At 32.3% G+C, this 27527-nt stretch overlaps 1 protein-coding gene across 2 annotated transcripts in view; it reads left to right on the top strand.

The window, feature by feature from the left end:
- The window catches only part of CSMD3 (CUB and Sushi multiple domains 3), a 512773-nt gene that overhangs the window by 428828 nt on the left and 56418 nt on the right, over window positions 1-27527 (top strand). For both annotated transcript variants that reach the window (XM_052703606.1, XM_052703607.1), the window contains 8 exons: window positions 3160-3348; window positions 8416-8593; window positions 10279-10424; window positions 12736-12816; window positions 13784-13897; window positions 18278-18466; window positions 18931-19077; window positions 21389-21577. In XM_052703606.1, the coding sequence (XP_052559566.1) occupies window positions 3160-3348; window positions 8416-8593; window positions 10279-10424; window positions 12736-12816; window positions 13784-13897; window positions 18278-18466; window positions 18931-19077; window positions 21389-21577 (1233 nt within the window). The remainder of the gene's footprint in view (window positions 1-3159; window positions 3349-8415; window positions 8594-10278; window positions 10425-12735; window positions 12817-13783; window positions 13898-18277; window positions 18467-18930; window positions 19078-21388; window positions 21578-27527) is intronic.

The raw sequence follows: 27527 nt of genomic DNA, 5'->3' as shown, positions 1-27527 counted from the left end.
GTCATTTTACAGATGCTGCTATTTGTGAGCAGATAATTCCAATAAAATTCCTCTCTGTTTTTTATTGTGCAAGAGAAAATTGTTTCTATCAAACTGTTACAATCTGAAGCATACTGATTTGCAGATTTTGCATTGCATGAATGTTTCTAGTTCTATAATAAAAAGCCAATGTCTTGGAAAAGATCACCAAGATCAAAGAATCAGAGAATCATTAAGATTGGAGTAGACCTTCTAGATCATCTAGTTCAACTGTCCACCTACCACCAAAGTTGCCCACTACATCATGTTTCTTAGTACCACATCTAAATGTTTATTGAACATTCCCAGGGATGATGACCCAAACTTCCAACTTCCCTTGGCAGCCTGTTCCATTGCCTGACTATTCTTTCAGATAATAATTTTTTCCTAATATCCAACCTGAACCTCTCCTGGTGCAACTTGAGATTATTACTTCTCATTCTATCACTGCTTACGTGAGAGTAGAGGTTGACCCCCACCTCACCACAACCTCCTTTCAGATAGTTGTAGATAACAAAAAGGTCTCCCCAAGCTTCCTCTTCTCCAGATGAAACAATCCCAGTTCCTTAGTCATAAGACCTGTCATCAAGATTGCTTACTACAAAATCTTTGATAATTCATAATAGAGCCTTTAAATTCTTCTGAGAAAATCCAGTAAGATTAGAGACAGGCTTATCTTTCCTCTTCCTCTTTCCTAAGAGTGTATAAACAGAAACATTTGTATCAGACAAATGTTCCGTCTAACTCATCATGATATTTATAACTGGAAAAATATATGCTACTTATTAGCACAGAAGCATAGCTAATTTCTGTGATCCATTGGTTTTGTACTCTCCCAGCATCCACAGTTGTTTTTAGATTACTATTACTATTACTGGAGGATTTGACAACATATTTGTATTCAGACTTATTCCTATCTTCATGGTTTTTTAGAACTTTGGTCATATCCTCTTCAAAATTCTTTTACAAAGCTCTGCTTTCGCATTACCAAGAAATCATGTTTAGCCATATGCCCTGTGAAGCTATTATAGGAAATTTGTATTATTACATTCTCATGCTACCATATAAGTCAGACTCCTGAAGAACTTACAGATGTGATTAAAGCAGTGCAGAACCATGATCTGATAGGACAGATCTTGATGGGACATAAATGTTGGATCAGCAGCTCTTCTGGTTGAACTGTTCTTGCTTCTGGTCCTCTGTCTTACCTATTCAGTGTAATATTTTGGTATTTACTTCAAACTGATCTAGTGTCTTTGACCTTTGTAGTACAGGCACTGTATCTTGTTTGGAAATCTCTACAGTATCTTCAGCTAGAAAGACAACAGAATTTACTGAGTTTCTTTCACTGTGGCATCCATGTATCCAGAAGAGCCCTCTTCGCACATTTGGCATCAAGTGACTTACCAATTCCTCAGCTTTTTTCCTGCTTCTGATGTTGTTAAGTACTTTTATAGCTATTATCTGAGACATCTTCTGGAAGATATTTTTCAAATTATTTTTGTTCTCTTTATTTGCTATTTAAATTTGGCCTGCTATGTTTTACAATTTTTTGAAAATGCAGTCTACTTAGTCACATGGATACTTTTCTGAACCACTATGGAGTTGCTTTTTTTTTTTCATTGTTTGTATTTTGAATTGTAGAGTATGTTTTACTTCTTCTTTTAAAGCAGTGGGAATTTACAGACTGCTAATTATTTGTAAACTGCACTACCTCATTTATATTGGTTATATTTATATACCTCAAGTACATTCACTTTCAAAAAAATGTAATATTTCTCTGCTTGGTTTATTTGACAATTAAACTACATATGTCTTCTGTTATGATTTGTCTTTCTGGTGAATAAGGATTGAATACCAACTTTGTTCAAAACTCAATTACCCAAATCTTTTATTGATAAATTTCAAAGTTCTTGTTCTAGGGAAAAAGTATTCCCTACATTCGAAGTTGTATTTCTAAAGGTTCTCTCAGTGAGTTATTGATATAGTTCATTCATGTATATTTGGGTATTTCATTATTGCTACATTTTCTCTAATTGTACTTGAAATTTCCTGTTCCTAATATGAACATTGTAGAGGCAGCTCAGCATTACATTTATGCTTAGGAGGTACTCTGCTATGAGTGTTCTGCAGTGCTTCTTTTTTCTTTTTTTTTTTCCTTTTTTTTTTCTCACCTGATAATATTTTTCCACTATTAGAAACTTAAAAGTCATAAGCAACAATGCCATTCTCCCACCTGGAGTCTTTTCTTTCTCAGTGTTAGGAATTCTGCTGCTCTGTGCAGTGCCTTTCACATCAGAGCTGCTGGTTTGTTCAGGCATTCTGTTTCTCACATCTTGTGTTTTAGGCTTCTGTATTGGTGTGCATGCTTCTCAGTTTGGCTCTCCTTCTGTTCCTTAATACTGTACAAAGTACTAAATATGTACTGCAGAGTACCTGATTTTCCTTTGCTATTTATTGCAATTCTGTTTGTTCATCTTTCTCCCACTCTTTTTAAGAGGTGCACTGATTTTTAGCCTCATCCCTCCCATAGTAACATTCATTTCCTGTACCTGTTAGTTTTCACCATCCTTCTAATTTCAAGATTCTTCCACAGCTTCTTAATTTTAATAGACAGGAGCTTGGACCTTTTTTGATTGAGAAGTATTTTCACCTTGTAAATTGCAAAAGCAATTTGTAGCCAGTGGCCTGTGATTTTAGACATATAAATGCACTAATTCTGTACTTATGAAAATAAAAAAGGTCAAATTGAGAGGCTAGTTTCACTTTTATCTTTGCAGATACTTTTTTCAAAAAAATGTAGGGTAGGCTGTTAGTTCGTTTGCTTTACGTTCTCAATCTGTAGAGAACATAAGATCCTTTCAACTTTGGTTACGGCAGTATGTTTTCTATCTTAGGTTTGGAAATGTGAATACGTTTTTATGCATATTTCCAGAATTGATGTGGGTACACTTTTGAGTCTTGCTGTGCTGGGAATTATGGCATGTGAAATGTCTCAAGTTGTTTTTTTATTATTATTCTTACGAAAAGCATTTTTTTGGTTTGTTTGTTTGTTTTTTGTTTTTGTATTTTGTTTTTATTTTGGAAAATCTAAAATGAATTTAAAAAAATTACTTTCTCTATTGTTGTTATCTATTTCAGCGTATCAACTACAAAGCTGTCCTGACCCTCGACCATTTCGGAATGGTTTTGTTATTGGGACTGATTTTACCGTGGGACAAACTATTTCATTTGAGTGTTTTCCTGGCTACACATTAATTGGAAATTCTGCCCTGACTTGTCTTCATGGTGTTAGCCGTAACTGGAATCATCCTCTGCCCAGATGTGAAGGTGTGTTGTGAGTGGCCTAAGAACCCTTCAATATTTGTAACTCCTCCTTAATATCTGTTAAATGAAATTCTTTCAGCTTTTCATCTAATAGAGACCTATATTTTATACTGTAGTATTTGCAGAGGAATTACCCAATTCAGTGTATGAATTCTTTTTGCAGACAATCTGAAATGTTTCATAGAACTGAAAACTTATTAAGTTTATTTTTAGTAGGCATAAAGCCCAGAATAAGGAGATCTGTGCAGCTTATATATGTAAGTGGTGCTACAGAGTAAAAGCTCTACACTGAATAAAGTTAAAAAAGAGTCAAATATTGAATTTCTCAACTCTGGCTACTTATATTGTTTTTTAAGTTGGAAAAAAATATGCCAAAGATGGTATAAAGTAAAGTTGTCTTCTAAACAGTGTTGTTTGAAGACTTTCCTGTTTACTTTTTTGTGAATGGTATTTTTTAAATTATATTTTTTTAACCTCTTACGTTTTCTTTTTACACTGATATCCTTACAGTAAGTACACAGATTCAAGGAGCTGTGACTTGTGCATAGCTAAAGTTTTAAGGCAGATTGAATGTATATGATGATGTATACAATATTTTTTATCCCTAACTATACTGAAAGGAACCTGTACCTATGCAACAGGCCAAAGGTCAGTTATCCAGACTCTGAAACAGAGAAGGACGGATGTTGAGTTAGCACAGAAATCTTAAGTATCTGTGTACCACAAAATTTATTTTTCAAAGAGCTGGCATTTCTTCCACATGAAATAGCTAATTGCTGGAGTCTCCAGGCTTGTCATAATTGTGACAATATTCAGACAGAAATTAGGTTCCTGAAAAATCATAGATGTGAATATACTTCACATTCATGACTGTCATCCTGAAATCCTAAGTTCCAAACATTTAATAATTACTGACTGTAAAATTCTTGATATGTCTAAACATAGGTTTCCACAAAGGTGAGGTTGATATGAGATGGTAAGCATTTACTTTCGTACAGCTAAAACACCCCCTCATAGTTTCTGGAGGAGTACTCATGTTAAAGGCCTGACTTCTCTGTATGTTGAATGGAAAAAGCTCAGAATTAAGAGTGCTACTTAAAATACTGAGCAAGTTGAAAAGGAATGTCTGTAAATAATAATAATAACGATAATACCAATAGCAATAATAATAATAATGTATCATAATGCATTATTATTTTTACTGCTGTCTGAATTTCTTCATTGTATTCTGAATCATCTACTTAAATTTATGTATTTAAATTAGAAGCTTCATTACTCTAAGATCCTTCATGAGGCAGTGAGCCATAGGCTTTTCTGGGAGATGCAGTAGCTAAATTAAGACCTATCTGACACTGAATTCAGAGGGAGAAACCTTATCATATAAAAGAGAGATGACACCTCCACAGTCTGTCTTTTGAAAGGCTAAGAAGTTAATTAATCAGAAATGAATTTCAACTTTCATTTTCTGGATCCTAAGGGAACAGTAATGGTTCACATCTTAACTGCTAAACAGCTGAGCTTTTCATTATCAGTTAGTTCTTGCTGTATTTTCTGTGACTCAGAATTAAGGCAAATCACGTATTGAAATGGAGTGACTGGATTTCTTTGAATTACCTTACCTGAATCTGCAATTCTAAGCTACCTTAAAGTGTACTGCTGTGCAGGATATCACCTCAGATGAACTTCCTGTGCTGTTGCTAGAAGTTCATTGTTTCTACTTAACATGATTAGAGAAGCAGATAAATGATCAAGTGAAAGCTGATCATGAGGCTCTAATTTGTGTTGCATGATTCCAGACTGCTAACATTACTTAGATTTTCAAGAAATTTCTAAAGTTACTTGTCATTCATTTGTTTTGGTATAAATATTTATTGAAGTTTTTGTAATAAAAGTTTTGACATTTTTACATCCTACACATATATATTTATTTCATTATTTGTGAAAGAAAAAGATTAGGAATCTATTAGTTATACGTATTTTGGTTTACAATTAAGTTCTCATGTTTCAAAGCATAAAATTGAAGTTTATATATCTCTATATATCTGACTAATAGCAGTACAATATGTTTAAAATTTGTGTTTGCTTTATTCTGAGGCTGCATATGCTATAACATATGCTGAAGCAGACTGTCTAAATCAACTGTGACTAAACATTCTTCCTGTTTGAATAGTTTTGCATCCTTTTTCCCCTAAAATTCATGTAGACTGTGCTCAGTACCAGCTAATCCTCTTTGACCCTTCTTAACTTGTCTTTCTCACTTTCATCCCTGTTCCCTCTCCTCTTCCAAGAAATCTCATTGCTGACAGTCATCAGCCCTTCATTCCCTAAGACCTGGCTACAAAATCAATTTTGTCAGCATTACTTACTTACTTGAGAAACTAAAAGCTGAATAAGATTAGTATATCAGGTGAGGTGTGAAACTGAAAGTCTTTTTACCCTGCAGTTCAGAATCAAAGTTGATATTTATAAGCCATAACACATGCTTTACCTAAATACAAATAATGCACTGATAATCCATATCAAAATATTGTTTTTACAGGTCACAATTTTGTTAGTAGGGAGAGTGGTCAGAAGACTCGGAAGCTTCCCCATATGTTGTGTTAAAAGAGTAATTACCCAGTTCAGCTCTACAGATCTGGTCATAGCAGAGAAGTAATCATCCCCCTGTACTCTGCACTGGTGAGGCTGCACCTCAAGTACCTTGTTCAGCTTTGGGCCCCTCACTACAAGAAAAACATTGAGGCCCTGAAGAAAGGGCAACAAAACTGGTGAGGGGTCTGGAACACAAGGCTTATAAGGAGTGGCTGAGAGAGCTGGAATTGTTTAGTTTGAAGAAGAGGAGGCTTAGGGAAGACCTCATTGCACTCTACAACTTCCTGAAGGGAGGTTGTGCTGAGGAGGGGTTTGGCCTCTTCTCCCAGGCAACAAACAGGACCTGAGGAAATGGCCACTTGTTGTGCCTGAAAGATTTAGATAAGGAAAAGGAAAAAAAAATTCTCTCAGAAAGTAGTCAGGCACTGGAATGGCCTGTCCAGGGAGGTGGTGGAGTTGCTATCCCTGACAGTGTTCAAGAGGCATCTGGATGAGGACCTATGAGATATGGTTTAGTAGCTTGTGGTACTAATGGTAATGGGAGGATGGTTGGACTAGATGATCTTGTAGGTCCTTTCCAACCTTGTGATTCTATGATTATATGTTTGAATGGCTCTTACAATCACCCTTAAGGAGTTAGCCTACATTCAGTGAGAACTTCTATGGCTATTTTAATAAATAGCATTCATTGTTGAAGCAAAAGATTATATATTCTTTTGGATCGACACTGTTAAATACACTACCTGCAGAACACTTGCAAGTATCAAGAATGTAACTAATGCAGCTGATTGCAAACACGTTGAATTATGAAATAACTCCATAGAGTTTTCTAAGTTTACCAAAGAGGTACTCAGTGTAATGGAAACATCCCTGAGGCAGTGGAAGATAATCCCAGCCTGTTGGTCCTGGAAGTCAGTGATGTCCTCTTGACTTGTCTGTATCTCCCCCAAGTTTCCTTCTCTTTTAAGCCTTTTTTATACTGCTTTCTTCCTTTCAGGTGCAGCTTGAGTTACTCTAGTCACTACTCTAGTCATATATCTTTGTTACAATTCCTGTGACAGAAAAAAATGGAAAACTACTAACTTGGGATAACAACTATGAAGTCTATCAGTTCCACAGTTCCATCAAGTTCCCATCCTGTGATGTTTGATCAGAGAGCCTGGCCATGGTGTTTGTGCTCTGCTCCCCCTTCATACTATATCTCTTAGAGTCAGCATACCAAGCTTTCCTGGTGTTACTGCAGTATATGGTTGGATGTTTAGGGAACTATCCTGGAACAAATTCTGCATATTCATTGGATTCCACCGTGAGGATTTCCTCAATTCTGTATCTTCTCTTAAATGTGGATATGTCAATAAGTCACATTCAATAATTATTCCACATAAGCCACCTTCTGAGACTATAGTCACTCAAGTTTCACAATATGTAGAAGGAATCTGGGAGGTCACAAACAATCTTTCTATGAGGATTAGAGCTCAAGAGGCTTTTGGATTTCTCACTACACGTGGATTAAGATGTTTGACTCGTAGTATTTAGGAAGACTGCCTTATCTGAACACTGCCAAAGGGAGGGAGTTGAGAGCAGGGAGGGAGCATACCATCACCAAATCTGAGCCAATGACCATCATAGGTTGCACCTCTGTGAGAGTATGGTTAAGGAAGAGAAAACTTGCTGCACAACCGCAGCTGGGAGAGAGCTGAAATACCACAGCAAATCTTAATTTTCAAACCTTCATTCTTTGGTTAGACACACACATTCTAGCTTTCTAGAATCTTGGTTACCATTCCATCCCTTTTTTTGTAGTTTGAATGGGCTCTCCTTGACGAGAAAATTGTATAGTTTTGATTAACAGTGTTTCTGAAATGCAGAGTATTTTTGCAATTTTGTAATTTTGCACTGTATGATGTCTAAAAATGTATTTCAAGAAGAATTTCAGAAAGCACTAATTTTTCCCTCAGAATTTATATTAGGATTTTTTTTTTTTTTTTTTTTTTTTTTAAATATCGTGACACACAGTATTTTCATTTCCAAACTCCTCTCTAGTTTTTCCCAGACATCTTAATCAGCTTACCCTATCTTCTCTTTCATCTGATAATTTTGATTGGCTACATTCCTGTGGTAATAAATAAAAATAATTAAGTAATTCATTTGTTCATGATAATTTGTAGCTGTCATTTACACAAATTTTTAAAAATGTTGTTCTTTTTTTTTCTTTTTTTTAACTTCTGCAGAGAATTGCTTAACCCAGTGTCTCAGTTTAATTCCAGATCCAACAGTATTTATGACTTTGTAATTGCTTATCTTTTTCTTTTCATTTTGACTAATAATATCAAAAATAGATCTCTAATTCCCTTCAAAGAGCTCAGTTACATCTGTTTGATGTACACTGCAGTGGCTTTACATGCTTATAACTTTCACGTGATCTAGGAAGAACACAAAATTTGTCTAACATTTTTGAAAACAATACCTTTTCTATAGCTCTCTGTGGAGGAAACATAACTGCAATGAATGGCACCATATATTCTCCAGGATATCCTGATGAGTATCCAAACTTTCAAGACTGCTTCTGGCTTGTAAGAGTACCACCTGGGAATGGAATCTACATCAATTTCACAGTTCTCCAGACAGAGCCAATATATGATTTCATAACTGTCTGGTAAGGAAAAACTTCTGGCTTTTAATTAATCTTCATGTGACACTATACAACAAAGTATGAATTAAAATTGGTATATTTATGATTTCATAATTTCTTCATTGATGCTGGTGTCCTGAGTGATTTGCCCAAACCCATGCTTTCCAATATACAATTCTTTCTAGGTATTAGTGGACAGAAAGTTGCATAGCCTTTCTTGTTAAGAATTCAGAAACTGTGGATTGCCAATAATAGTTTGCCTTGTTGATTTTTTTTGGTCAAGAAGTATGATGTAGCCAAATTCTGAAAGACAATTTATCCTTAAAAAATGTGAAAATGAGCAGCTGCTACTGTGTGTATTAGGCCATTTTAGAGTAACATTTTCTTCATATCTTACATGTTGTCTTCTTTCAAACTATTTAACAGAAGATAAAAGTCAAGACTCTATTTGGTTATGACAAAAAAACTCTTAACTAACTGCAGCTGTGAATAACATTTGTTTTCTATATACTGAATCTATGTATTCTCTCTATTATCTTTATATTCTCTCTATATCTGCTATATTTTGAATCCATGTTAATCATGATTTTTTTCAGATATTGAGGCCCACGTTTTACTAGGTTTCAAAGTTGTTTAAGGCAGGTGGCTATAGGCACAGCTAGAGGTACAACTTTTGTCATAATCATGAAACTATACCAGTGAGTCCCTTAGATATTTCAACAGCAGTTATGACCCTTGGTAGCTTACCTAAACAGTAATTCAGAGATTGAGAGAGTATTTTTTTTAGTCAGAACAGTGAGGGGTAATTTGAAGTATTTGTTATTGATTTAGTGTTTCTGTTGCACAAAACTATTAATTTGACTTCATATAAATTCCTATAGACCTCAGGTTTTCATTCACAATTACCTAAATATTAAACAGTTGTCTTCATTGTTGTGATCATTTTTGTAGGCATTAGCTATTTTTCATCTTATACTACAAACTGCCTTGTCTTGCATCCCAGATATTTGCCTGCTTTGCTTTAAATTCTAACAAAAATTTCATCTGAATATGTACAAAGACTATTGTTCTGATGAAACTCAGATAATTTTGAATACTTTTAACTCTTCCCTACTTGAAGGATGAACTTCAGAATCTGTCCTGAATTTAGTTATTTTCAGTGTGTACATCCGGACATGCAGACATCCTTTCCCCGTTCAATTCATACAAGTTAGAACACTACTGTTCACTCCCAGTGTTCCATCCACTTGTTCCCTCCTTTCTATGAAGCAATTTCACGTCACAGAATCACAGAATCACAGTAGTAGTAGTAGTAGTATTTTATAGTATTTGTTGTATTAGTTTTACTTCTTTTCAAATATCGGCATTTGAAAACACAGGTGCAGCAACATGAACATTAATAAGATGATGAAGTACAGTCACAAAATAAATTACTTTAAAGTTGCTGGCTTTTTAATTAAAAAAGAAAATAAAAATTACTTCACTGAGGTGGTTGAATGGAGGATCATGCTTTTCAATAAGTTTGGATGGCTTTCCAAACTACTATCCCTTTTACTCCTGTTCACATACAGAATATCAAAAAACTTTCAGAGTTTATTTCATCTGGTTTCAGATGACTCATGTCTTTTTAGAGTAGTCTACTACCTTATAAATTGTGTAGAAATTAAATTATTTGGACAAACAAGTCTTCTTTTATTTGTTTTTCTAAGGGATGGACCAGACCAAACTTCTCCTCAAATTGGGCAGTTTAGTGGCAATACTGCACTAGAATCAGTCTACAGTACTTCCAATCAGATTCTGATCAAGTTTCACAGTGACTTTACTACTAGTGGCTTTTTTGTACTTAGCTATCATGGTAAGTATGACAAATTGTATTTTCTAGTGCATGTGCTATAGTGATTGCTGCTGTAATAGAATTGTTTTTCTAAAAAATCACTATTATTAATGTGAGTGATCACCATTGGAGTAATGAAAACTTATAAAGGACTAACATATATAATGAAAACAAAATATTTTCTCAACCAGTATGTTAAAGTTACTAATAGTCAAGCAAAAACAACACACTGTGAAGTGACTTGAGCAAAAAAGGTAGCAGCAAGACCCTGTTAGTTCCAGGTGGTTATCTTCTCTCTACTTACACGCTTCTAAATTTTTATACAATCCAAGTGTAACAAACAAGTGAACAATAACAACAAAAGCAGCAAAAAAAAAAGCTTAAATCCCACAATGAAGAGAATTATCAATGTCACTTGATTTTTTTTTTTGAAGAGTAGATTCATAATTTTTATTCCATAGGGTTTCATGATTTTATTTCCATATCTAAGCACCTATATTGCAGTTTGAGAAGGACAAACTAACACTTTGCCTTCATCAAGATATGAATTGATATATACTCATTAATTGGTATATATTACTATATATTGATAAGATACATTGTCTATGATGAGCAAATATATATGAGCAAACAATATATGAGCAAACACATGGAAAAAAGCTCATAGCTGTTCATAAATTTTCTAGATTTGATCTTTCTTCACTTATTTATTTCTGTTATTATGTACATTTTCATTCCACAAGTATGAACCCTGAAATGTAATAAAGATGTTAACTGATTATTCATGAAGAAACTTAGAACACTTTTGTGGATTCATGTTTTCAGAATAAATAAAACTCTCTGTATCCTTGAGTCTGATTGTATCAGCTTCTTACAATTCACAGCAATAAAAGTAAGGTGGAGAGTGGAATCAAATCTTTTAAAACAGATAATTTGGGGTCTAAACTAAAATCTATACATAAATGGGAGACATTTGAGATAAATAATATTTGAATTTTTATGGAATACATTTGCTACACTGGTGATTTTATTTCCTTTCATTTCATTTTATTTTATTTTAAGAATGGAAATAGGATAGCTGTTCCAAGTTTGCTTGGTGTGTTTTCTTTTAAATAAGTATAAATTAGTTGCTAGCTTTCTGACTTGATTACCTGATATCTGACTTGATATTACCTGATAATACAGGTAATAACATAATAATAAGAGATCAAAAGGAGTGGAGTAGGAAGATATAATTTATAGGTGACTCAGTAGCAATAAATCATGTACAAAATATAAATATTTTTGGTTGACCTAAGTTTGGCTCATTCAGTTACTAAAGGATCCAAAAACAGAATGTAACAAACGTACATATAAATGAATCTGAATCTTCATCTGCCATAAATGGATAGTGTTTCCTTGCTATGAGAGATCCTATAAAAAAATACAATATGAAAAGGTACAGTGAAAACCAGGAACACATGACTCATTTACCAGCCTAAGCGTACACTTTAAGGCATAGAAATACAATGTAAACTCTTCAGCATGATTTATTTGCATTTCTGTCATAATTGCATTCAAATTGAAGGAAATTGCATCTATATTCAAACACCAGTTCATCCTTCTTGATTGTCTGTAGAAAAAAAACCCACATTGCTTCTACATGTTTTTTTGTTTGTTTTTTATTTTTTTTTTCACCCAGTTTTTTTTTTCTTTTTTTCTTTTTTCTTTTTTTAACCTGGATTATATATATATAGGTTAAAAATCAGAAAATCATTTAAAGTGATGCTTCAATTTACAAGTTTCAACATAAAATCAGTACTCGCCATCTGCAGATGAGATAGTTTGTCTCTGCTCCACAAATATTAATTTTCCAGGAAATTTCATCTTCAGAATGCTTCTAATCATCATTTACACTATATTTTGAAAGAATATTTTGTATTCTAAAAGTTGTCTTCATCACATATATTTTCAAGAGATGAGATATTCAACAATATTACAGTGGTAATGTGGATAACCATAGTAAAAAAAGGTTGAACAACACAAAAACATTTGGTTTACAGATGCAATTGCTTACAGAGAAAATTTACAACTACTTCTAAACTTCTGAAGTTATTTATCAAGAGAACCTTACCCTTAAGAATAAATAATTAAGAATGCAAATTAAACTACAAATTTTTAATTAATTCTGAAATCTGTATGTTTCCTTTATTTTGAGTCTGTTAAAGGCTACAAAGAAAAGAAGCAGATGTTTATTTTTATCCTGTTAATGTATTAGCTGAGTTATATATGCATGGCTGTTTTAATTGCATAATTATGGGAATGTCAGCTGTTTGTGTATTTCTCTTTATAGCCTATCAGCTTCGAGTCTGCCAGCCTCCAACAAACATACCAAATGCTGAAATTCTAACTGAAGATGATGAGTTTGAAATAGGTAATGTGAAAGAAGATAAAAGCAATGTTTGTTTAAAAACAAAACAACAGAAAATGGTGCTATGAAGAGATCTTTACTATAGAATGCCTTCAATATATTTGAGAATTAAAAGCTTAAGAAGTCATTCCTCTTCCTTGTGCTTCCTGAATGCAGTTTCGGAGATCACATCTGAGCATTGCAGTAACAACATTCCAAATAACTTTGTTTAATAATGCCTTTTTCATAATGTTATTAATTATTGCAATTAGAATTTTAATTGATTTATTTTCCATTTTAAAAACATACACCAAATGAAAAACAAACAAGCAAACAAACAACAACAACAAAAGATTTCTAGACATCTGTACCAGAACTAAGGTTCTACAAGTGAAGGGTAACACCAAATTTGTAAAAACTAGGAATACTGACTTTTGAGACAGGTTGATAATAATGAATGTTATAATTATCAATTACATGATTAGATGTCAGATGTCTCACCAGCTAGTTTTGCTCAGGTTTCCCCTTCACCCAACCTATATTTTTCTTCCTATATACTAATATTTGAGTTATTAAACTGATAACAAATTAAAAAACAGACATATTTTCTCTTTTCTTCTCTAAACTGGACCAAAAAGAACTTACAGGATACAATCTTTTTTTTTTTTTTTTGTGACTTCATAAAGCTACATGAATCATTTCTTGATCAAGAAAAGACAGTTTTTTATTCCCACCATCAAGTAAGATCCATTTCCTATTCATTTTTTCTCCTTGTGGTTGTATGAATTACTGTTTTGATACAATGAGTACTCAGTAAATTGTAATGCCTAAAGGTCTGTGGACACATGGTTCACCTGACTTGAGTCAAACTCAGGCTAATATTGTTGCACAGCAAGAAACTTCACTAATCAATAATATTTTCAAAGCTAAACATTCAAAATAATTAATATTTAATGGCAGTGTTTTTCTCTGTTTTGTTTTTATCAAACAGGAGACATAATAAGGTACCAGTGTCAACCAGGCTTTACATTGGTTGGTAATGAGATTCTGACATGCCGACTTGGTGAAAGGCTTCAGATGGATGGAGCACCACCTACTTGTCAAGGTGTTTTATCACTTCTCTTTCTCTTTGATTTATCTTCGTATAAGATGGCAAGTTTAAAATATTTCAACCCTTTCGATGCTACTCCAGCATTTTCATTGTTTATGGTGAATATTAATGAAAAATCATCAGTATTTTTTAATGCATTTGGTGAGTTTTAAGGTTTACTTTGTGAAAATAATTTAACAAATCATTTTTTTAAGGGACCTTACATTTAAAAAATTAGAAACAAGATGATTTTTTTTCTCAAAAAAATATTATTGTAAAATTTTATATGAAAATTTTAAAAATAATAAATTGATAAACATAAAAATTCTAAATATAGCATTTATTTAGATGAGCAAAATCAAAACCTCAGTTTTTAGTGTAATATTTTTATTTGTTGTGCATTAAAAGTAATATTCATGTTGTTGAGATATGTGCATGTACGTTTTCTGAATTTTACTGAAAACAGTGAATGAATAAACACCTTAATGCTGAAACAAGCTTATTGTCTTGCAAACCAGTAAACCCAGAGTTTAAACCTGTCTTTATTAAGCTGATATTTAATGTCTTACACTAAAATAGAAGCCATCTGTTTCATTTATACATTTTTGAAGAAATTGTTGTATTTTTTTTAAATTGAACTGATTAGGAACCTAATGGACAGTGCACATGATTTATTACAAAGCAACAACAAAGAAAACAGAACAAAACAGGATCTCTTTGAAGTCTTAAATTGATGAGTACATACATATTTGCATATACATAAATATAATTCTTCCATTTAGCTACAGAAATATAACTAAAGACATAAAGTTATGAACTTAAAAATACATTTAGAGAAGAAGAAAACAAAACAAACAACAGCTTCATCGACGTTGAATTTATGTAAATAAAAGCTATTTTGGATCCTGCTATTTGTTGTGATGCTTGCTAAAATAAATAAATAAATAAATAAAATCTGAAGCAATGTTATTTCTGATTTTATTTTCTGATTTTATTTCATACACGTAAGTTTACAGCAGATTTAGTACTATTTTCAACTATATTGACTTAAACTTTTCTCTGATGTAAATCCATTGTGTGTTTCTTAAAACCCATGCAGATTTCCTTCATTACATCAGAAAATAATCACTAAATTCAGCAAGCTTATTCAAATGCCTATCATCTTTTATTAAATGAAGTATATAGCCAGCATCTAACTTTGTCCTCAGTTCTCCTTGGAATTAGATTCTAATTTCAGGATCAAATTAATGCTTCAGAATAAGAAGATTGAAATTGTATTTTGAATCATAATTAGAGGACTCTGAGAAAATTCTTGAATTAAGACTTGCAGCGATATCTCAACTATGTTAGCGTAGATTTGTAAACTAATTTATCTATCTGATTCCCACAGGAAATCCCTTGTGCAGAAGTAGGTCTTTAAGTTCTTTACAAAATTCCTGAGCGGAAGTAGCTATAAACAAACTAGTTCAACAGATGACCATGATGCTCCTCGTGGCAATTTCTCTCTCTCCCTCAACATGTGTTAAATGTATGCACATTTAAATCTTGAGGTGGTCCATTCTTTTATTTGTTTCCTTCATTCTTTTTATTTTTTACTTTCACCACAGTGCAGACAGGAAAATTTGATAACCACAGCCTAAGAAGCTGATATGTGAAACAATCATCTTAGATGAAGAGTTTGGTATCTTTCTCTGCGTGAGTTGACACAGGAAATCAAATACAGGTCTTGCACTCGCAAGAGCTTTCTAAGCCATAGTTCATTGCTTCATTTTTCATAGGGATGTTTTAGTTTAGTTTAGTCTAATTTCAGCAGAAATTTCATAGCTCAGAGAATAAATAGAATTGAATACTTTGGCTCTACTGCTTCAAAGCACAAAAAGCAAACAAAAAAGTTTGCTTCCCATCCTAAACAGGTACAACTTAAGTACTCACAGGCACAGAAAGCTATGACCTTAGGTGATTGAAGCCTGCTTTCTGCTTCTACATTTTGATATTTTGATCTTAGCCAGATAATTATCATGTTATGAGTTGATTTTGAACTTAATCCCATTCTCAGTTTTCTTGCATTTTAATTCTATACTGTAGAAGCAAGGGGGAAAATAATAAATTTTACTTTAAATGACCTGAAGCTGTATTTCTACTCCACAAAAGTCTATGTTTATGATGGATTATGGATTTATATCTTTCTTAAAAAAAAAAAAAAAAAGAAAGAAAGAAAGAAAAAAAAGCCTCCTTACAAAGTTAAAAAGGAAAAGGCAGAAACCTAATTTTCAGTGAATAAACAAAAATACAGAACCTTCAGTCATTTGGAGATTCAGTAGCCATAACCTAGGTCACTTTCAAAAAACGTAATTAAGTTTTTCAGTTCTCATGGTTCTCATTAATAAATTGAAATTATTTGAAATTCCTGGAGGGGAGAAATTTGACTTCCGTAAAGCAAGCTATTATTGCTTTTACTGGCTTCTACTGCAGATGCTTGACCTCATATATGAAGAAATTCGTTTCTCTTAATGTGAGTTCAACCTATGAAAAATTATTTTCTCTCCTTCTCTCTGCTTTTTCTGCTTTCCTGTGACCTCTATCTCTTTCCACAGTCCAATGACATTTTTTTTCCAATAAACAGTCAATTTGCGTACTTAATTAGACAATAATATTGTAAACATTCTTGAGAAATCTACTATCCTATTATGCTATCATTAACTGAAAGGGCTCAAGAGCCATACTTTAAGATTACTGTTAAACAGTGCTCAGTTCTGAACCAACTGTAGGTCACTTGTTCATAAATACTGTAACAAAACTGGTTCTTGAAAAAAGAATAATGAGTTACATGGTCACTACAAAAGTAATATATGTTTCCATGGAAACTACAGCAAGTACGATGAGCACATTTGACAGAGGAAATTCTCAGCTATAAAACATGTCAACATAATAACCACCATTAGCTACGACTTTTTTTTTTTTTTTTTTTTTTTTTTTCTAGCAAGGAAGAAGAGCTTGCATGCTGTGCTCATAAAAATTTGCACTGGCGGAGGTGATTTACTCTGTCTTTTGCCAGTGCTGAAGCACAACATGGAGTGCATCACCATATTTATAGCTAGTCTTTGATATCTATAAATGTTCAATAAACATTTATGTGTGCTAGAGGATGCGATTTTTATTTTTATTTTTACTTTTTCACACGGAAGAATTAAATTGCACACCTTTGCTTCTTATACACTTCCATTACACAGACTGTGTTGCCAGGCTACCCCTCTGCTGCAATCTATTGCACAACAGTAAAATGTAATGGATCATTGGCTGGAAGGTTCAAGTTTTACTGCCAACATCCTCTTCTGACGTCATAGGTCAACATAATAACATAGGAGGCATTTCTTTCAAAGCAGTCTAGTGTTTGTATATCAGGGTGATAATTGTGATTGTCTTTTAAAGTGAGGCAAAAGTCTTTTTTTTTTTTTTTTTTTTTTTTTTTCTTCTGATTGATATTTATTTGCTCAAAAAATTTTAATTGTATGGTGCACTGTTGCATCAGTCTTAAATAGAAGAGTCAGTTTGATGTGTCGTAGCTATTCAGGAATATAACACCAGCATATTGGCTGCTGGTCAAATGCTTTGATTATAAGAACTCTCTTTGCTGCTTTGTTTTATAACAGCTAGGAAGGAAATTGGATTACAGCGTGGAGACTGAAAAATACATTTCAAGTATTTTTTATTGCACATAATAGCAACAACCTAACATTTCCAGGGGCTTCTATGTATTAAAAAAGCAAAACAAAACAAAGGAAACGGATAGGTAGATTAGCACAAATCTTTTTTTCTTTAGTCCTAGTGAATAATAAAATGTCAGTCCGAAGAGCTTTTTTTTTAAAAGTTATTTTCTACACCAAAAGCAGCATGTCTGAATAGTGAACTGTGCATTTTGGATACATCAGCATTCTTGGAGCTTTTATTGAGGTTCTCAAGATTTTTGCTGCTTTCTTTCACACAGACAGATTGTGGGAGGGATTGATTAAACTTTATTTAGGTTTGTTTGAAGTGCAGTGAAATTATTGCTGACAGTAATAGTAATGTAAGGAAAAAATTCCACCATTCATCTTTTTGAACAATGAAACAATTTAGTACTTAACCTACAGGAGTCTCATATCCTCTAAAAATTGAAAGAAAGAAAATGCCATGAGTTAATAACTACTAAAAGTTGTAGTGCTTGTTTTCTACATGTACATTACTTCACAGGGTTCTTTACTGCTAACTGTGCAGTTTGTTTGGTTTTTTTTCGGTCTTTCTATATTTGTGAAAATAGAATAATTAATGCAAATCTTTTAAATAAGGACAGTCTTGCAAATCACACGTAACAAAAATAACAGACTTTATATTTTTAATAATGTGTCTGTTTCACAGTGCTGTGTCCAGCCAATGAAATGCGTCTGGATTCAACAGGGGTAATACTGAGTCCTGGGTATCCTGACAGCTACCCAAATCTCCAGATGTGTGCATGGACCATTACTGTGGAAAAGGGTTACAATATCAGCATGTTCTTCGAATTCTTCCAGACAGAAAAAGAATTTGATATACTTGAGGTGTTTGATGGTAACTATAAAATATGTGATTTTGGGTGATACTTTTTCCTATACAATGTGTTTTTACTTTACAGCTATGTTGAAAATCTCAAATCACTGTTATTTGTTCATACCATATTTTATTTATGTATAAAAAATTAAATAAGCAATTGTTTGAATTCGTTGTGCTAAAAAAATATCTTTTGATTATACTGTGTTTAAAAACTGTACAGCAAAAGTTATGAGAAAGAAATAATTTTGTTTCAGTACAATTAGTACTCTGTAGTATATAACATGTTCTGTCAAGATCAATTCCAATCAGATTAATTTACCATTTGCTTGGAAGATGTTTTCTATGCATATTAATGTATAGAATATATATATGTATATATAAAATTCATTGTATGTTATTTAAAACTTTGTAACTTCTTGGTGTTGTGTTTTTTTTTTCTTGTTTTTTTTTTTTTTTTTTTTTTTTTCCTTCCTTATATCAAGGACCAAATATTCATAGTCCATTGCTGATTTCTCTCAGTGGGGACTATTCCTCGTCTCTCAATATAACCAGCAATGGGCACGAGGTATTTCTCCGATGGTCAGCTGATCATGGCACCAATAAAAGAGGTTTCAGGATAAGGTACATAGGTATGTAAATAAGATTTTCATTAATTTATAAAGAAATTCAATATAGATAAAACTTATTTACTGTAAAAGGATAATATAGGTTATATTTTCTTATATTAATTGTCCAGACTGAAAGAAAATACAGTTTGTTTTGTATGTGAACCGAATAGTGCTGATTTAATGAGGAACAAGACTACATGCCCCAAATGAGATATACACAATCATATGTACTCTGTAGAGATTGAATCAAATGTTTCAAAGAACTTTTAAAAGGTGAAAGTAAAAAACTGAAAGAAGCAATCTGCCCCTCCTCCCCTTCATCATTTACTTAAATTTGTGTGCCACTGACTGTCATCCTGGATTTTTATGGATTTCATCATTAACATTTTTAAGGTATGGCAACACGGCAGGAGTGAGCAGTGATAAGCAGGAAAATCATAAGACCTTGAAGGATTGAACTCTTTGAACGTTCAACATAAGCAACAAACAGATATAAAAAATTAACATCATACACACAGTGAACATGAAGATGGTACTTTAAAAGATACAATCACATTTATAGAACCATTATATAACACTATTTTTACAAAATAATATGTTTCATACATTAATCTAGAGTAGATTTGTTGTCACTTGCAGCAATTACACAAAATGTATGTTTGTGTTTGTTTTTCTTTTTAAATCACCACAAAAGATGTGAAATGAAACAATGAAAATAATTATTTGAGATAGAACATGTGGAACATTTTCATTTCCTATTCTGGATAAATTAGTGGCATGATACATTTTTATTTTACAAGTGGAGAAAGGAACAGAGAACATATATGATATTCTGCCTGCTGTGCTTTGTTTTTCCTTGCTTTTTAGCTTCTGTTACAGGAAAATAATTAGACGGTACAATAGTCTGTAAAACAGTATCTCTCCCTTTAGGTGAGGACAGTTTTCTCAGAGGTGAAATGACTTTGATGTGTAGTTAGATGAAATCTACTTTTGCCTAGACACAAAATGTTACACTGTATACTCATTTTCATTGTACTTATTTTGGATCTAGAAACAAGTGTCTTCTGTATGAAGAATATAATTAAAGTGAAAGACCAGAGAAATTTAGTGCAAGGAAAAAAAAATATTTTCATAGCATGTGCTCTGATAGATATGCTTCATTTTCTGCTGCTTGCTGTGATAAAGAATAAATGAACAGCCAAATGATTCCATCCTGATTGTAGGAAACCTGGTCTGAGAAAACCGTTGCCCTGTAGGAAGTCATAAGACATGAAAAGTCTTAAAGAGTAAGTGAAGCAGCAACTTGATATTTGCCTGAGGAATGGAACAGATGGAGTTCCTCTCTAGTTACCAGTGTTTTGTTAAAGCATGAAGAAACTTAGATGGAAAACAACTTCCAACTTACTTTTCTTTCCTACGAAACGGGCATATAACCATCTTAGCTAACAGCTCATGGCTTCTCCTTGATGAGAAAGATCAGAGACTAAGTTAAATTCCTAAAAAGAAAACCAACTTATCTCAAACTGCCTTTCAGGCTGTAAGTTTCTTTTGTTGGAGTTCATTGGTGAAGTAGCCAAAACAAAGTAATTTTATACTCACACATTTAATGGACAAGGGATTTAAAAAAAATAAAATCATAACGGCATCGTGATAATTAAGAAGTTTTTAATGTCATGAAGATTTCAAACACATACATCCTCAAAGATGTTTATGTTTCCATGCTTTTATGAAGACTTACAGATTTTTTACAGTACCTGGTGTTCTAAATAAGTCACAAAAATTAAAAACCACCACCACCAACAAAGCAGATTCAGTGTTTTTGGCATGTTTTTATGGTGGTACTCATACAGTTAAAATCTATTTTAGCTTTTATTAGTTCAATTCATTGTATCACAGAATTTGAATGTAGTAAGACCAAAAGGAAAAGATTATTTGAAAATAGCTATGTATAGTATGCTCTTGATATTTCTCTCTTCCAAAAATTTTGTATAATACAGGAATTTATATGATTGCAGTAAATTTCATCATAAAGTAAAGTTATGTGGGTTGTTTGGTTTAAAAGAAGACAATAAGAAAGCTACAGGAGTTATACAGGATATCTCTACTTCCTCTCAGGCTACTAAACCCTGAAGCACTGTTATTGTCTTATTCTTTTGTCTTTACATCTAGTAAAATTGCTTAATGCTTATGTAAGCAGGATACAAAATACGACTTTTACTGACATTTTCTGAGCTTGTTATCAAATCTTCACTAGCTTCAGTAGGAATTTTCAAGATTTGTCACCTGGATCCTGAATGTATTTTTTTAATTTATTTAATATTTATATTTAAAGCTCTCTACTGTAGCACTCCAGAGTCCCCTCCACATGGTTTCATTGTCAGTCAGACAGGTGGACAGCTCAACAGTATGGTTCGCTGGGCCTGTGATCGAGGTTTTCGGCTCATTGGGAAAAGTACTGCTGTTTGCAGGAAGTCTCCATATGGTTATTATTCATGGGATGTTCCAGTTCCAGCTTGCCAAGGTAAAATATTTCATAATAAAATATATAAGAAACTGTATTTTACTTTTTATTATAAATGATCTTTTTCTTTTCTGACATAAAAGGAATGATGCCTAATAAACTTTAGCAAACCCCCCCCCCCCACATTTAATTAAGAATATTGTAACAGACTTTGTTAAGGCAGACAGATGCTAAAAATAGTGTATATCATTATGAGGAGAAAAAAAACACAAGGTTGAAATATGAAATCATTCAAAAATATCATGAATGGTTAGTAGAGTTCATGCATTTATTTTTGTGTTGGTTCTACTTTGAAGAAGTAATTTTCACTGTAATTGCCACTTTATCGTGATCAAGGAGTATTTTTAGAAGACTCAAAATTTGCTACATTTCCAAGAATAGGAAATCATTCAATAACATCATTACTTTTGAAACCATTCTAATCTTTCAGTGTTTGCATTGAAATTTGAAACAGAATTAATCAGGTTAATGATGTTTCATGTATCAAACTCTCTATTGTGGTAATCAGTAGTCCCCTCCACAATGGTTTCATATTTAGTTACTTCTGCATTATAAAAGCAAAACGTTTTCCTTAAGAAAAACAATTATTTCACGTCCATTGTAATTGTATTTTAATTTTTTCTTTTCTGAGAAGAATGCCATTGTGCTAATAATTTCCATGTTTCACTCTTTAGTGAAATAATAGAATGATTTTTTTCATGAAAAAATGCAGTTCTGGTTTGTAACTTTTGTTCAGAATTTTGTGTATCAAGGAATTTACATTATCCTCTTACGTAAGCTGGTGAAAGCAACTCTTATATTCATTTAGACTTCATAAATCACATGTTCACAGAACCAACAGATCATTCATTACAAAATCCTAGTACGGTGTTTCAACTAGATGCTTGCATACATTTTGTTACTGTTGACATAAATGATGTTTGAATGCTTCAAGCTAATTTCCAAGATTTTTTTTTTTTTTTTTTAAATAAGCCTTTGAATTGCATCTTTGCCTGTATTTGTGAAAAATGGAAGTACATACAGTGCATTTGCTGAATATAATTGTTTAGCTTTTTTTCCTCCTCAGTTGAACAAGGACTGCTTTCATGACAGTTATTTGTGGAACTGGATCAAACTGTTAAGTAGATATCTCAACTAGTGGGAAATTTTTAAGTATATACATATATATCAGAAAGGATTGTTAAGACTGAAATAGGATCCCCAGGGAGGTGGTTGAGTCGCCATCCCTGAATGTGTTTAAAAACTGGATGTGGTGCTCAGGGACATGATTATCAGAGGGTTATTAGAGTTAGGGTAGTATGGTTAAGTCATGATTGTACTCAATGATCTTTAAGGTCTTTTCCAACAAGAGTGATTCTATGATTCTATGCTTTTATGATTCTAACTTAAAATGTCTTATCAAACAGAAAGTTTGTAAATATAATAAAAATATTTAATATGTACTAATTAACCTAAATTAATTATTAATTAATTAATAGTTATTAATTTGATAGATAGAATTTAATTTTAATATATTATATAAACATCTGTCAATTCTTTCATCAAGTCCCCTTTGTACTGAAAGTGGTTTTTGACCATGATATGAGCCTGCAACTCAACTCGGGTTCAACCTGAAGACACATTATTACTGTAAAAACACTCAGAACTAATCTGATTCCATACATAACTGAAGTATATAAATCTTCCCTTGCTTTGTTGAGCTGAAGATTATCCCCATGTCCACATGATACAGAAAATTGATATGAACTCTTGCATCAAATGTTTAAGAACTCCAGTAAATATCTCTGATGTTCTTCACCAGGGGATATTTACCAGACATAAGGGCTTTGCCATTCTCCCTAGTACTGAGGAATACAACTTCAGTAAAACTAGTTACCCTAAGCATGTACTTGCAGTTGTTATAATTTTATGATAGAGAGGATTAGCATTGTTTTATTAACCATAAAAAATGTCAGTCAACTTTGTTGCCTGTTTTTATTCTTCACAATTTACCTGCTCTTTTACCATGCAAAACTAAGTGAGAAAGTCCCATCTTGCCTTCTGCTTCATGTTTTCTGTCATTTATAGAGTAACTAGCAAAGGCAGTTTAATTAGTTGTTTCATACATATGAATTTAGGATTTCCACTGCTAACTAACCATTTAGCACAACATAAAATGTTTAGATGTTTTTTACATAGCAGTGGAAATACAAAGAAAAAAAGTTATTTGCAGTTTCTTTGTAAGTAATGCATCATATTTTGATCTATTTGTTTTCTGACTCCTAAATGAAGATTACCAGTGAAATCACAGTAACAGTTTCTGGCATCATCCTGTAGGAAGGGAGAAATCTAAAATTATGAATTCCTTAATGATGCCTCTGCAATCAGCACAGTTTCTTTTTTTCTTTTTTTTTTTTTTTTAATACTAAATAAACTCCTTGTTTGCTGTTTTCAGAATATTTGTTGTCTGCATTTAAACTAATGCTTTATCTTTTCATTTCTTATTTTTTCATCTGTACAGTTCCAGTTATCACTTATGAACTCTTTCCTGTTGCTGGCGTTTATTAATGCCAGAAGCCTTTTCCACTACCGTGTTTTGTTGCTTATTTTTTCAAATCCAGAAGTTAATGTTAGATCATTATTTTTACATTGTCATTCTTATACCTATATGAACATAAATTTTGATCTTTGGAACTCTGAATAGAAACCATCAGTCATTCCTCAAATCACTATAGAATTTTATCTGAATATCCCAGATGTGCAATTTAAAAATAAATGAAAGCTTTTTTTACATTTTATATAAAACCAAACATAAGTCAGAGAAAAGACTCAGTGAAGCAGTGAGAAATAGAAAAGCCTCAAGCAAAACTTCAACAGTCCCTTCCTGTGCCATGAAAAGGAGTAAAAGGAAACTGCCTCCAACTCTAATATTGTATAATGACAATAGTACAAATTAAAAAAAAAAAATTTACTATTCTATCTTTTAGATATTAACCATTCTGCTTATGTAAAGGTACGTTAAAGAAATCTTAATGCTGAAATGTGGTCCATTTCTCAAAAATTATGCTAAAGTAAGTCTATATTTACTATCAGTAAATTTATGTTTATTGTCTGGAAAAGCATGTAATGTGTAAAACATTCTACTTTTGCATTATTAGGCATTGATATGGGTTTGAGTTAGTCATGTTAATATGCATGAGAACAATTAATATAGCTATACTTAAGTTAATTTCTATACTCATTAAAAATAGACTTTTTATTTCCAAATACCTGACTGCATTGGGTCAAGTGTGAAAACTCAGCAACATTTTAAATGCCAAACAAATAGTTTAATCCTTAAAAGTAATTTGTAACGCACTTTACAGTAAACTTTTTATAAAAATTCTTAATTTTTCACAGGTTTAAAATCCAATTTGTTAAGTTCAGAAGAGTATATTACTGTATAGTTTCAGTAGTATTGCCTGTGTTTGTGTTGTTCCTGATAAGTGTTGTCAGATTTAGACAGATGTCAGCAGTGATACTCTTCTTTTTATTCCACATAAACTTAAAATATGAAAGGTATCTACATCTGTTAATTGTTGTTATTAAATGAATCAGAGCAAATCCATGAATCAAAGCTCCTTTATAGAGTGAATAGTCAGATTTGAGTGTGCGAAATTGTTAATATATGAACTCTTAAGTGTGACTTAACATTTAATAAAGGATATTTTGTCCAAGACCAATAATATTTTCTGAATTTCTTATTATAAATAAGTCTTTAGAATGTGACAGTCCTCAAGAACTAATAAGGTTGAGTTCTTCAGAAGGCTACATGTTTACATCTTTGTAGTTGAAACTGTATTCTGAAGGTCACAATCATGGAATGGATCTGTTTCAAATGTGATTACAATTATAATGTTGATTAACAAAAACAAAGTTTTTACTATCTGAGCTGATAAATAATGACCAAACATTTCAGTGATGTATTTATTTTTTAGATAATTTGGATATTCTGTATTTTTCTTTTTTGTTTCTGTCGAGTTTTCAGATATATCAATAGCTTGAGTGGATCTTTTCACATTTTTAACTTAAAAGCGGCTTTCTGTTTCATACAAGGAAAGTGCTCCTCATAACTTCAGAAAAATAAAATATATCACTAAGTGACTAATTGATAGCTCTTTCTGTTTACATAGAAATACATAAAATTATTTATTTTATTTACATAAAATTTTACACAAAAATTTTATAAAGATTCAGTATGCTAAGATAAATCTTGTTTCTTAAAACTTTTAAAGGAAGGATATATTTTGCTTATGCCGACAGACTGATTCTACTTACGTGAATGATATAATTCAAATTTTATCAAGGCATTAATGGAGATCTTTGAATATCTAAGGAGTCATGGAGTCATTAATATCAATGTCAGATATAAAACATCTCTGTTAGATATTTATATATATATACACGTATAAATGTATAATGCTGATTGCAGGAAAATGATCTGCAGTATGTGAACAAGTAGTGTGCTCTAATGTGTTTTTCATATGTGGATTACAAGCAGCAGCTGCTGATCTATAATAACTTTTTTTGGGTGTAGATATATATATTATGCTGCACTGATGTAACCTGGCAGTGAATTTAGTTCTGGCAACTTCAATATGGCCTGAAACTTCTGTTTATCATTACATGTAGTTTTGAAGGAAAGAGCATGGACAAGCCTGCCTAATTTTCCAGCTGCAAAGTTATTGAGAAATTTGTTAAACACCATTTATGTCACGTTTTCATTTTAGTGTCATAAGGACTGTTTCTTTCTTTGGTAGTATCAAGTGAAATAATTAATTTCTCTGAGAAGTTTAGTAAAAAGTAGAAGATGGACCTTATGTTTCATGAACTTGTCATTTTTGCTCATTCTAGGTTCATGATTTCATAGAATTTCATGATTCTTAGAGCCTTCACTGTCTCCTAATTTATTTTTTCTTGTCTTCTAAAAATATGTGTCTCTAATTTCCGGTATAAACTATGATAGCCATAAGATATAAAGAAGGTGGTGAGCAAATTAATCATTGTTTTTCTCTGGTCTTTTCATCACACTATGTCCTGCAGTTTAACTTTACATGTAATCTCTAGTTTCTTCATATGAAAATTCAAGAATATATTTTAAGTTATTTTATTGCATCTGTTCTACAAGCTTTGATAGCTTTAGAGCTTCACCAGTGTCTCAGCTGTGATCGCTTACATTGGTGCAGAACCATAATGTTACATTGCTAATGAAGCAGGTTTGTCTTTCATCAGACCAGCTCACAAAAAAGGCAATAATTGATCACTATTTTCCTAAGAAATGTACATAGTCTGAGAGGCTTGATTCTTCGTAGCTACTTAGGGAGAATAGATAGTCTCTTATTGTTCAACATTCCACTTCAAAGTAAAATACTTAAGAAATAAGTGCCTTAGCCCTGTTTTGGGGATCAGATTTACATTATATGTTTGCTGTTAAAATGTTAAAATGGAAAAGACTTTTTTAAAAATTATTTTATTTCTCAAACAAGGTTTTTTGAAAGGATAATTTTGTGCTTTCTCTCTGCTGAATAATGACGTTTATATATATTTGGTGGGGGAGGGAGCTTGCATTTTCATTTGCTAATTTTAAAATATTTTTAAGTGTACTTCATTTTTAATTTGCAAGATGAAAAATAGAATGTTGAAAGTTAATATTAGTGTTAGCCAGGGGTTACATATTATATCTGAGAAATATCTGAAGTACAAACTAGATTTCTGATGCCTCAGTCTGATACTTTATTTATTCAGCCATGCTGGTCCTACTTTCCCAGATATTGTCTATCAGATATTGTCTATTTCATCTTCTTCAATTATCTTCTTTTTTCTTTTTCTTTTTTTCTTATTTTGAATGAATAGCTGCAGGGTTATGAACCATGATTCTTTTTTTTTTCTTTTTTTTTTTTTTTTCTTTTTTCTTTTCTTTTTTCTCCTCTAT

This window comes from Tympanuchus pallidicinctus, unplaced genomic scaffold (genome assembly GCF_026119805.1).
Source record: "Tympanuchus pallidicinctus isolate F22 unplaced genomic scaffold, pur_lepc_1.0 scaffold5, whole genome shotgun sequence".
Classification (NCBI taxonomy): Eukaryota; Metazoa; Chordata; class Aves; order Galliformes; family Phasianidae; genus Tympanuchus; species Tympanuchus pallidicinctus.
This window is presented reverse-complemented; position numbering and strand designations above follow the sequence as displayed.